At 38.6% G+C, this 12,902-nt stretch overlaps 2 protein-coding genes across 2 annotated transcripts; both read right to left on the reverse strand.

Moving 5' to 3' along the window:
- Positions 1-263: 263 nt before the first annotated feature.
- Positions 264-6,283, reverse strand: prkar2ab (protein kinase, cAMP-dependent, regulatory, type II, alpha, B; the record flags this gene model as incomplete). Its single annotated transcript, XM_080423426.1, has 9 exons — positions 264-388; positions 2,364-2,502; positions 3,079-3,144; positions 3,645-3,719; positions 3,839-3,940; positions 5,005-5,158; positions 5,303-5,409; positions 5,833-5,972; positions 6,076-6,283. The coding sequence occupies 9 exons, from the start codon at positions 6,281-6,283 to the stop codon at positions 264-266; spliced, it is 1,116 nt and encodes a 371-aa protein (XP_080279552.1).
- Positions 6,284-6,691: 408 nt separating this feature from the next.
- On the reverse strand, positions 6,692-12,736 carry slc25a20 (solute carrier family 25 member 20). Its single transcript, XM_080424811.1, has 10 exons — positions 12,643-12,736; positions 12,428-12,542; positions 10,731-10,823; positions 10,491-10,618; positions 10,301-10,391; positions 9,952-10,069; positions 9,767-9,839; positions 9,518-9,627; positions 9,142-9,266; positions 6,692-7,574 (listed from the first exon to the last, which is right to left on the reverse strand). Exons 2-10 carry the CDS (start codon positions 12,527-12,529, stop codon positions 7,512-7,514), a joined length of 903 nt encoding a protein of 300 aa, XP_080280937.1. The 5' UTR covers positions 12,530-12,542; positions 12,643-12,736; the 3' UTR covers positions 6,692-7,511.
- Between the last annotated feature and the right edge of the window lie 166 nt (positions 12,737-12,902).

The following is a 12,902-nucleotide window of genomic DNA, read 5'->3' on the forward strand; positions in this document are numbered from 1 at the left end:
ACAAAGCATTACATGCAGAGTTGAATCACACAAGGAACTTTGACAATGTATTTCAGATTTCATAGTTTATTAAATTCCCCGTTAAAATACAGTATCCATAGATTGATTTCAACAGAAAATTGGGAGAAGGTATTACACTGCTTAAATTACCATCTAAATATAAAGTGAAATTCATCAACTGTACAAGAAACAAAATACTACTGTATACTCCTCTAATGTCTTACTTAATTTGTGCTCTGTAACAATGAAGCATAAATCGGGCCTTAGTTTTTCAGATCTACACTGGAGCCAAACAGGGCCACCAGCTGGTCTTCATAATGGCTTATGTTCCTCTTCAGGATCTCCTTACATGGACCCAGCAAACGCTCAAATGCTTGAATATCTATTACTGAGAAGATGGGGGGGGGGGGAGACGATAAGAAATTAGTTCTTTAGGTCGTTAAAAGGGACATTTCACTTTGAAACATGACATGTTTGGGGTCATTTTATTTTATTTTCAGGCTTTTGTGAGCACCCCGGACAGTTTTTAAGGTGCTTGATTCAGTATTTAGATATTTGATATTCATTTTATCAGACACGCCCCTTTCCTATACAAACCCATTGTAACTTCAAACTCCATTTTAACCATGATAGATTCATTGAAAACACCTGTCCTTGGTTCTGGTGACTCATACTGCCATCCTAATACGTGAGAGGGCCATGTTTTTTTGATGACTTTTTTCCAAAATATAAAAAATAAATGAAAAAAGTAATTGAAAAAACACGGCCCCTCACGCATTAGGGCAATATCAGTCACCAGAACCAAGGACGGGTGTTTATTCTAACATGGTTAAAATGGAGTTGGAAGTTACAATGGGTTTGTATAGGATGGGGAGGCTGATAAAATTAATATCAAATATATATATATATATTGAATCAAGCAACTTAAAAACTGCCTGGGGTGCCCACAAAAGCCTGACTAGACGATAAAATTAGCCCAAACATGTTTGAAAGTGAAATATCCCTTTAAGTTAAGATGAAAAAGTTGCACTATGAATCTATGTAAAGTTGTAATTTGCACAAACAAGCAGAAGGAAAACCATTACAGATACAGAAGATCATGCATCGAATCTCATTTATATAGTTAAAAAGCACCTGCCTTTGACTCTGTTTACATTCTTTGACTTCCAGCTCTAGCAATAACATGCTAAATGCCTAAATTGTAAATGGTAACATAGCCTACTTTCATTGGGGACATACTTTTTAATTAGTGTTTCTAATTAGTGCCCTTTGTTCCAGTGAATAGAAATCTTCACTGTACAATGACATTCTAGACAATATTGTGTGCTTCCAATTTTGTTTGTGGAAGGCCATTTACCTTTTTCAGAATTACAATCCCCTCATGTCCCCCACACTCCCCCACATACAGAAAAGGTTTGTTGAGTTGAGTGAGGAAGAAACTGACTGGCCTGTACAGAGCCCTTATCAAACAAACACCTTTTCATTTTGGAATGAATTGGAACACCAAATGTGAGCCAGGTACAAACACCTCTCATGAAGTGTCTGACCTCACTATAATACATGCCCCCCCCCCCCTTTCTCTTTTAAAAAATAATAAAAAATACATACAATATCAACATGTGGTCTAGTGGTCCATCACTGAGCTGATACCCATCAATGTGCTCCAATTACACATGCCTGAGAAGCCCTGATGCTGAGATCCCTCAGAGAGGGTCTTGTTACTCTGAATTGCATCCCCTGCATCTAACTCATGGTTGCATCTATGTGTTAGAGGCAACCTAATTCATCCCATCTTTTCTTCAGTTCTCCTTCAGTTTAATTGAGATGCTTCTAGGTGTGGCTTAACTCATTGAGTCATTGTGCTCTAAATCACAGCTGCCTGACTTTCACATTTTATTTCTGGCAAGAATATGCTGTAGCTGTAGATGTGCCGATTGAGCAGGTTTAAGTAGCAAAGTGTGAATATATATTTAAAATGTGTAAATGAGAGAAGAGTCATTGGTCACACACTGCCATCTGTATCCTGTCATGAACTGCAGGTTTAAAGCTACTCTGTCTTATTGTAATTCTTGCCCATGTTTCCTCATGCGTCTCACAAAAGGAAGCATGAGGAATGAAGTACCTCATTTGAAAGAAATGATAGCATGGTGCTGTGCTGGTGGTGTAATTGTTCTTCCTTTAATTAGCCTTTTCTCTCTTTTGCAAATTTGGGAAACCTGATTACCTAGAGTAGATGTTTAGTGTTATTGTCCTGCACTGTTCCCCTGTCCCTCTCACTGCAGCAAGTTCCAAACCTTTGCATCTTGGCATAGTGAAGAAAAACGTGCAGCAATGTAATTTTGAAATATTACGATTTTACGTACCCAAACACTTAGTTTCTCCAACAGCATAAACTGAAGCTGCACGTGGTTTGTTAGTAACGAGTGCCAGCTCCCCAAAATACTGGCCTCTACCGCAACGAGCAATCTCAACCTCTGCATCATCCTGCTGGCCAGCCTTTGTCTATAAGAGATAGAAATTATGTTTATCACCCAGTGAGACTCACATTTGTAATGGTATCTCCACGTATTTCTTTATGTTGAGAACTAAAACATTTGCTTCAGCATGTCATAGGCAAGGAAAGGCAAGGCAGTTTTATTTTGCAATTCAGTGTGCTTTACACAGAACATCAAGCAAAGGAACCACAATCATACAATTATAAAATGACATTAGGATGCATAAAACAAAAAATTAATTGATACAGTGCAGAAGAGAAAAGAAAAGAGAATAAAGAAAATAACTCAATCAAAGGCAGCGGCAAACAGAATAAGGTCTTTAGTTGTGTTTTAAAAGAGATACGAGTGGCAGCAGACCTGCCGTTTATGGGAGTTTGTTCCAGAAATGTGGTGCAAAAAAACGAAATGCTGATTATTTCGTTTATTTATAGAGACAGAAACCTATGGACAGAAAGCAGGCCTTTCCCAGATGACCTGAGAGGTCTGGATGGTTCAGGTTATCGTGCAAGATCAGAAATGTATCTTCATAGACCAACAGTAGTATTTTTAAATCAATTCTTTGACACACACATACAGTACGTACTTTACTTCTCATCATGATCTTCACCTCCCCTGACTTCACAATGTAGAAACAGTCAGCCTTCTCCCCCTGCGAGTATACACAGTAAAGATAAACATTATCTAAAGAGTTGACCATTAGTATACTGTATGTAATAATGTAGTACAGTGGTTCTCAACCTTTTCAGGCCGCACCCCCCAAAATAATCATATTTGAACTGGGGACCCCCCCCCCAAAAAAACGATATTTGAACTGGGGACCCCCCAAAATAATCATATTTGAACTGGGGACCCCCCCAGAATAATCATATTTGAACTGGGGACCCCACACCCTGACAAGCAATTGGAATTGTAGGAGTTGAGCCATTACATTTAGTTTGACTTGGTTCCACAGATAAATCATAGCAGATCTACAACGTCACAACGCCTCGAAATGCGAGGCATTGTGGATCTTGTAGATCTGCTATTTGTTGTGGAGCTTGTAGATCGGCTATTTTCAAACCTTTTGCCTCTTTCTTATATAATTTGACAATTTGTCCTGACCCACAGGTTGAGAATCACTGATCTAGTGTGCAGGAAATGGCACTATACCTGCTTTATTACGCGCTCGCCGTCTTTAAAGCCCTTTACTCCCAACACGTCCACAATCTTCATCCTCTCAGAAAGCTTGCAAACATAAAGTCAGGGTAATATGGCGTGATATGGTGGGAAATATATGGCAACGACAAGATGTAGCTCATTTGTTGTTCTTGTTCCACAGTATGTTTTTCTGAAACACCGCATACCTCAAGAGACTTTAAAAGTGGAACACACTCAATAAAGGCCTCGTACATTCTCCTCTTCTTAGCGTTGTTTTTCACAATGACTCTATGAAAGGTGCCTCGATCCTGAACCACAACAAAAAAAACAAAAACAGATTTAGTTGTGTTTTCACTCAATTTCACATTCCTCCTTATTAATTACAATTTGAGTTTCAGTTTTCAAGAGTGGGTTTTCTTAATATTTTAGTTCTCCTGATTGTTCCGTTGGAAATTAACATTTTAACTGTCTGGGACTTGACAAAAGTGCTAAACCTAATGCTACAGTACCTGTTTTGTGAATCCAATGTTCAAAATTAAATACATGAGTCTGGGTTAATGGGGAATTACTTTAGGAGGGCCCCCTACTTTAATACTACTTACCACATGTACTGTAGACTTTGTTCTGTTTTGGTGGATAAACAGAATTGCAACTCAGTATAATAATAATAACACTCACACCGCTATACCACAATATGCATCATCATGCTTCTACAGTAACACTATGTATCAGAACTATGCTTGCTTAGTCAAAATCCATGCTCACAAATAATTGTTTATAATTCACTGGTTCTCAAAGTTGGGTCCGGGGACCACTAGGGGTCCAAATGGACTCTTACAGTTCTGTAACTCAGAGTGTAAATTTTTTTTTCCCACTCTCTAAATCAGTGGTTCTCAACCTTTTCAGGCCGTCCCCCAAAATAATCATATTTGAACTGGGGACCCCCAATTTTGTTTGACTTCGTTCCACAGATAAATATTGTGAAAATAGCAGATCTAAAAGCTCAGAGCTCAGAGCTTGTAGATCGGCTATTTTCACAATTTTGGCCTCTTTCTTATATTATTTGGCCAATATTATATGGTATAGTTATGTTGATTACTTCTTATGCAGTATTTGGCCTTTATCTTTATTTCCTTTTTTTTAGGTATGGGGACCCCCCCAAAATCATGTGGGGACCCCCCTGGGGGTTCCGACCCACAGGTTGAGAACCACTGCTCTAAATGAACACTGACGATTTTTTTGTGTAGATTGGGGTCCCAGAGATTTAGAAAACTATGGTAATCAAATGGGGGTCTCTGGCCTAATGCAAATCAAACTGAGGGTCCTTGAAATTCAAACGGAGAATCACTGATCTAATTTGTCCTATACTCACCAGGCCCCACAAAGCACCCTCTTGTGTTGCAATGATAGTAGCTGCTCTCGGTGTGTTGTACATGAGAGCCAGCTCGCCAAAACTACCCTTGTTGTCGTACTTCCCAACACACAGGCTCGCTCCATCCTTCTGCACAACAATATCATAGACACCCCTAGATGTAAAGGCAAAGACGGAAGGGCATAATACTAAAGGAGAGGACAAGACTTTGGAAGAGATACAACAGAATTTGTTTTGAAAAAATTACCCATAGGCTACAGTGCTTTGAAATCTCTCTTTCTCGCACACATTCACTTACCTTTCTATGACATAGAAATTGTCTCCATCGTCACCCTGGTCTATGATGTGTTCCAGTGGTTTGACCAGTACCTCAAACATGCCATCTAGTACCTCAGAGAACTGCTCCTGTATTTACAGTACAGTATGTGTAAATGTTCGTCATACTGAAATGGAACTCCATTGGCATTTCAATAAATTAAAAATAAGTATATGAGTTGTGTCTGTGCTGTGCATATGCACCTTAAACATATTCACCCAAAAAAACAGTTTTTTATTTATGTCACATTTCTGAGCCAATAATTTGATGACCAACGAGACTCAATTGGGACTCTATTGAGTCTCTTACTAACCAATGACCCCGTCATCGAATTATTAGCTTAGGAAAGTGACAAAAACAAAGAAATCTCTGTGAATTTAAGGCTTCATGGGGTGTGTAATTGCTAAAAAAAATAGTGATTTTTTTGGGGTGAACTACTCCTTTAACCTCATAAAATATGATTAGAATTTGCAGCATTATTATGTGTTCCCAGCTTTGGTGCAGAGCTGTACCTGGTCCAAGGTTTTAAACAGTAGGATATCTCTGCATGCATCCTGAAGTCTGTGGCGCTGCTCGTCTGTTTTAGGGTGCACCACCCGGGGCACTGAGTCACCATCCTCATCCTCATCTGGGTTATAAGCTTCGGCACACACTGGGGCAGCACAAATACAATATGAAAATACAGTATGTTCTTGTACCCTGCTAAAAAATGTAATAAAATAAGAAATGCTATACAAAGCATTCCATTTACTGACCCGACACTCTCCGTTGAAACTTTATCCCTTTTCGTGCAGATTTGATGGTGCAGTTTTTAGCACGTTGGTCATTCCTTTGGCTCTCTTGAATATGCATGAAATGTTGCACTGCAAATTCAACCAGGTCTGGTGGTTTGTGGCGTAGTACCTCTAAAGTATATCCATACAACAACTCTTTCAAGCCAACTGGTATCTTAACACTACTCATTATTCAACTTTGAAGTCTGTTAAAACATTTCATAAACAATTGTTTTGATAATTGCTCTTCGTAGTTGATCTGACAGCTAGACTTGCATCTACAAACTAGTCCATGGAAATGGCTGGAAATTAGATGTAAGAATCAATCATTACTACCAGAAACATATAATCACAGCTCCTCCCATTATTGATTTGTTTTATATAGAACAGCCCATCGGAAAGTATTGACCATGACATTTAAAAAAACAAGCAGTGTCAAACAATATGCATCAACTTGATTAGTCAAAGTCATGTATATGGGGATCATTTATATTATCAACCGACTATGAAGACTTTTCAGCTGCTAATCCTAGAAGCCAAGTATAAAAAAATAATTCACACAAGTCCTTTTTAAAAAGCAGACAGCAAAATCACAACATTTCTGGACACGGAGCATTTTATTTACATGCTGACATTCAGAGACATGACTATTATTATTGACAGTTTTACTTTAATTAGGCTCTTAACATTTGTCGACAGACAAAATAAAAAGTAAAGCATTTGGTTATCGGTTCACTGGCTGGAATTTGGCCACACAGCAAGCTGCTAATTTGAAAGGCATTTGTTGTTGAGAGTGAACACACACAACACAAGAAGATGCACCTTTTCCCTGATTATCAGACCTCCTTGCAGATAACAAAGGTAAGGCACATGTCCATATTAACTGCTTTTCTAGTAGAAAAAAAACCCCAACATTAAAAAAAACAACTATGTGCATGTGTGTTAACTGTTTGCATACATAACTGTATAGGCTGTATAGTATTCAATCTCTGCAGCGAGACCGTAGCTTCTACAGTAATATGAATGCCCTCCGTGTTCAACACAGTACCATAAAATATCTTACAGACGAGGGAACACAAACTCAAGCAATACAATTTGTTGATATGCTAGACAGTGTGTGAGACTGTGTAGGAGAGAGAGAACTAGAGATTCCAATAGGCTCTGTGCATAACTGTAGTCCCAGTTTTTAGAAGGAGGCATTCCGGTTTCCTGTCCCAGGAAACACATGTGAAGGTGTCATGTGTGTTTCCAGTTCAAACCTGCTGCTGAGTCAATCAAAGAAAGCTATGGGAAAATGAACTGGAACAGGAAACGGGTATGCCTCCTTCTGAAAAATGGGACAACAGAGCCGATTATTGCGCAGGTGGACACTCGACCGTCTTCTTAAAATAGCTTCCTCTGGGATCCAGATATGATGATCACAAATTAGGTGCTGAGTAATTCAGGAACTTCATAGCAAATTCAAATCCTAAGAAGCAAGCCTGAAACAGAAAGAGTTAGTGTGTGAGAGAGCACAAGAGAAAGACAAGAAAAATAGTAGTGCATAAAGGGTTATAATTATGTCATTAAGTTAGTTTTTTTGTTTTGTTTTTTAAGTAGGCTATATGTTCCCTTTATTTCTACTTGAATTTTTATTTGTGGTTGTTTCTGTCATTTGTGACAATCCTGTTTAATCAAAAGCTCTTTATTTAAGTTGAGCTATAAAAAAACTAAACAGAGCTGTAAAGACAAACAACTGCAGATTGTAGGTGCATGTGTTTTATTTATTTATAAATAAATACATTCTCATCCCTCCTGCAGTTTCCACCAGGCATAAGCTGATTCCACTGGGAGGGAGGCAGAATAAGGGAATCAAAGGTCTTATATAGTCTTACATACTCTGAGTTAAAGCTGCACTATGCAACTTCCCTTTTCTACCCCGGATTTGAAGCCGGGTCTCTGCACAAGTGCTGACATTTGTACCTCTGAGCTAAAGAGCCTGCCTGCTTGCTCTGTGGAGAAATTGAATTTTGACCTTCAGACACGGGATCTATCAGTTTTTTTTTAAATCCATTTTTTAAAGGAAAACTATTACACATTGACAAAATATTCTATTCACTAAAGAAAATTAGATAATAGAGCTATAAATTAAAGGTAGGGTAAGTGATTTGCGTTAAAATAATTGTTAAATAGCTCTATATTCTGATAGTACTCATTGCTATAGAGTGTTTGTTCAGTATTAGGAGTCTCCTTGTCTCTCCACCTCTTTATTAAACAGAAAATGCATTTTCGTTTCAGTTTCAGTTTCATTTCCAATTTTATCCAACCAGGACAGAGAACTCAATCATGATACAGATTAAACAAGTGAAATTGGAAGTGATGACACTAAGAAATGAGCAGACAAAATTGGAACTGGAACACTATACAAATTAAGCTTAAAAATGGGTACTTTCTCCTGATTGGCTGAGATTTTGACACCTACCGAAAAATGTATTTTCTGTTTATTAAAGAGCTGGAGAGACAGGGAGACATCTGTTACTGAAAAAACACTCTATAGCAATGATTACTATCAGAATATAGTATTTTAACCTTTTAACAAAATACTTTTTGTTTTAACCAAAAAATATCATTTACCCTACCTTTAACAGGATTTTGCTGAAACGATTGTTTACATCTTCTTGCTGTAAAAACTATAGCTTTGAAATTGTATTTACTGAAGAAAGAACATTGTTCTTTGAAACCATTGAGACTATAAATATTTGATTACCTACTCTCTGCTAGTTATAGCCGGGTTACTGTAAATCTTTCATTGTATAGCTCATATTGCTAAATTGCAAGAGGATTTCAGATCATCTCTCTGGTCTTGTTCATGTCGTGTCAATTTGCAAGGACCAGCTTTGAACCACATGCTTAAGGAGTGACCATGAAGCACCGTCCTCTAGTGGAAAGCAGCATTTCTTATCATCCTATTCTCAAAATGTCCCAACTTTTTACACACATTCCATCTTGTTTAAACAGATAGACCACAAACTCATTCAAGCCATAACAAAAACGACGTATTGCACTCACTGCATTGGCAGGGAAAGCTCTGAGCATGACAGCAGTGAAGCCTTTATAAAGAGAGGCCACTCCCTCCTCCCTGATCAGCTCACGTAGAACATCCCGGAAACCATTTGGATACTTTCCCATAGGAGCTGTGGACAAAATGTATTAAGAGTTAATATTCAAAGAACGAGTTACTGTAAAAGGTTTCTCATTAACTGCACTCAAAAGTAAGTCTGGTATGCTAGCACAGTGTCCTGTTGGTGCTATGTTTTTCTTCAGTATACTCAAATAAATAATAAATTAAGTTTGTTTTCTATAGATGTCAGCCTGAACAAGTTTCCCAAGTCCAATAATATTGGTTTAATTTAATGAGTCACAGAATTATAAAAAAAAGACACACCTGTTTGGAAACGAGACTTAAGCACATCGGGTGGAATTGCCACAGCCCAGTTAAAGATCCCAGCCATTCCTCCCGCAAAGAGAATACTTGGAACACTGAGCTCACTGTGACTGTGGTGTAAAAGAAAATGCAACACTCAATAACAAATGCAACACTCAATAACAGATTCAAACACATAGCACAATGATTAATTTCACACACTATAACAGACATCTGAAAATTCTGCTCTAAACAAATGTAATCAATCACCTCTTTCCTGCTGGTGTGAGAAGGTTCTTCAACCATTCATAGGTCATGAAGTACATCCCACTTGCTGGCACATCTAGGTTGGGACAAAGTACAGACAGAGCCAGGGAAATATCAGGACTTTGTTTTGCTACAGTAAGACAAACCAGTACCTTGCATAAGCGTGAGAACAGTAAGACAACCGGTACCTCGCATAAGTGTGAGAGCAGTGCCTCTGTAGATTCCTCGGATCCCACTTTCTCTGTAGATCTGTTTGGCACAATCCAAGGCCCCTGCATATTTGGCCTCTCCAGATGCTGCCTGGATCTGCATGAACACACACACTTTATTTTACAACTGAGAACACGCAAAGGTTCCCCATTTCTATCCAACATTTCTGGAGGTGTTGTGGCCTGGGCCTATTTGAACAAAGCATCTGCGATGGCAGGTGCCCACTCCATAACCCAATAACATACTTGTGTCTTCCATGTTAAATAGCACAAAGGATAGTCACATCAGATCCTGTGTGGCGGTCAAATGTATATAAGTATCTCTGACCTGAAGAAGGCACTTGATACGCTCTCCAGGAGCCATGATGGCTGTGGTGAACACCCCGGACAACATTCCTGCAGCAAAGAGCTGTGGATACCTAGAGAAGAAGGGTAACAATGCGCATTGCAGTCACATACTGTGCAACCACCATCAGAATTTTGTTTTGAAGACAACAGATGACTGAGCAATCACCTACGTAAGAATATCATCAGGACTTTTCTGCTGCAATTTCTTTCCCAGGCCAAATCCAAAGAAACAGACGGCAAACATGGGTGTTACTCCAACTAGTGGGGCTGCCATACCTTTATATAGGCCTTTCACGCCCTGCAAAAGAGGTAAGAAGGGAAAGAGGGTGCAAGGATGATAAAACTTATTGTGAAAAACATAATACGATATTGGCTGTAGTAAAGATTTACAGATTGCCGTGCTCATTTACCTCTTTCGCAAGGGTCTTTTTGAAGCAATCGATGGTTCCTGAATACATGAGGGTCTCTCCAGGTTTAGGCAATGGCTGAGTTTGCAAGCGCACCTGAAAGGGATGCATGCGTACAATCAATCGATTTATTTATTTGTAAAGAGACGTAGTGTAATTTAAAGTGCACATTCTATACTTTAATATACTCAAAACTGAGTAGTGACAAAACACAGCTCATGTGCCAGAGGTGCTGGAGCCAAAAGGAAACCAAATGAACAATTAAAGGAAGCCTACACAAACTCAAAGCTGTGCAAAAATCAGATTTTTTTCTTTTTTATAAAGCAAATTTCGTTCATAGACCTTTTTCGGCATTACAATCAAAAATGAAAAATGAGAAGTTATTAGCCTTCATAATATGCACAGGACAGCGATTACCAACTTTGTCTGGATCAAGGTCCACTTGAAAATCTTGAAAGCGTTCGCAGCCCACCCATCTGACCACTTAACACAGCAGCCGGCAGCCATGCATTTTCAGATCATGCTTTAGTTTACTGATCAATCAGTCAATTGTGTAGTATACTAGTAGTATACTTTAAGTTAAGTTCCTATTTATCAGTATCACAATGAAAACTAATTTTAAAGATTTTAAAGAAATAAATACCATGACATTTTCATTTTTTGAAATACATTTTGTAATATTAATGTTATATTATCGTTAATATAACCCCAATGACATCCTTAGCCCCTTCAACCCAACCCTGTGATGACTATACCATATTTCTCAAGGTATAAACGAGGCTTGTAACACCTAGTCCCATTCAGGTATGCGGCCAGGCGCAAGCTTGGCTCAGGGAGGAGGAGGACGCCCCCGCCATGCAGAGTCCATGGCACTTTGGGTAATAACATCATATCCTGTGTTTGCAAAACTTAGTGTTTTGCCAATTACTTGGGGGCCCACTTACAATATCCTCATAGCGCACCAGTGGGCCCTGGCTGGTTGGAAATCGCTAGTGTAGAAACATGACTACAGGCTCCAACAACAATTGTAACAGGAGGATTTCATTCTCCTGTTACCAGACTTACGCAGTCATATAACCTGATAACAGAAGAATATGGGTCAAAGGGCAGCTGTTAACTACCAGCCTCCAGTTGACAAATAGATGCCTATTAAGTATTATATATGGGCATGTTAATGCATGTATACAACGGTCTGTAGTTTTTGTTCATTTAGCTTTACATGGGTATATTAATGCATGAAGTCTGTTATTTTGTGGGTAGTCAGGTGGGGTGGGAGCGGCCAGTTACAGGAGAGCCTTTGTTTTGTTGTCCTTGTTTATGTATGGATGGTGGATATATTTGTTGTATTGTTCTGTCTATTGAACTCAAGGAACCCCTCGAAAACGAGATGATACACCTCAAGGGGTTATCCTTTCAATACAAAAGGCACTATATATATACATATATATATATATATATATATATATATATATATATATATATATATATATATATATATATATATATATATATATGTGTGTACCAAAATGACTTCCTCGAGCTAAAATGACAATTCAACAATATATAAATTATAAACGTTCCTTCTTTGCATTGCATTGGCTATTAGTACTCACCCAACAGTAACGTTAGCTTCATTGACGCCAAAGTATATTCGTTGACATACATGTTTAAATAAGAAACACTACTAGACTTATTATTACTTTGATGGTATCGAGTGGATGTCCAGTGAACACCAGGCACATTCCTCCAAACCCCCCGGCGAAGAAGTTCTTCCCTGGACTTATTGCTTGCTGCTTAGACATGGTTGTTTCGGTTCTGTAAAAGCACACATAAAACAACAGCAAATTAATCAATTACCCGTCATTAATACCTTGTAGATTATATTACTGGTTCTTTAATCGGGACAAAAACAGACCTGATCCGCAGCTGCCACTCTGAACTCAACTGTGAACCTTCTTTGCTGTCACTTCTGGCAACGACGAAGCTGGACCTTTCACCCAAATATCTACCCGGACATACTTCACTGTAGCACAGCCTTGCGTGTACGTCTCTATTTGCCGTCCGACTAGATTTAAAGTAAACCCATTGGTGGAGAAAAGTTAAAGTACTCACATTCTTTACTTAAGTACTCATTATGCAGAATGTCCCGTTTCACAAGTTTTCAAATGTATACAA

The sequence above is a fragment of the Gymnoscopelus braueri genome, assembly GCF_963280865.1.
Source record: "Gymnoscopelus braueri genome assembly, chromosome: 3".
In the NCBI taxonomy this organism is placed as follows: Eukaryota; Metazoa; Chordata; class Actinopteri; order Myctophiformes; family Myctophidae; genus Gymnoscopelus; species Gymnoscopelus braueri.

Excerpts from the sequence above, each read along its gene's own strand:
- slc25a20 (XM_080424811.1), bottom strand. The coding sequence starts at position 12,529 with ATGTCTAAGCAGCAAGCAATAAGTCCAGGGAAGAACTTCTTCGCCGGG. Across the intron at positions 9,840-9,951 it reads TGCTCTCACACTTATGCGAG|ATGTGCCAGCAAGTGGGATG; the intron begins GTACCGGTTGTC and ends GTCCCAACCTAG. Across the intron at positions 9,267-9,517 it reads TAAGTCTCGTTTCCAAACAG|CTCCTATGGGAAAGTATCCA; the intron begins GTGTGTCTTTTT and ends TTTTGTCCACAG.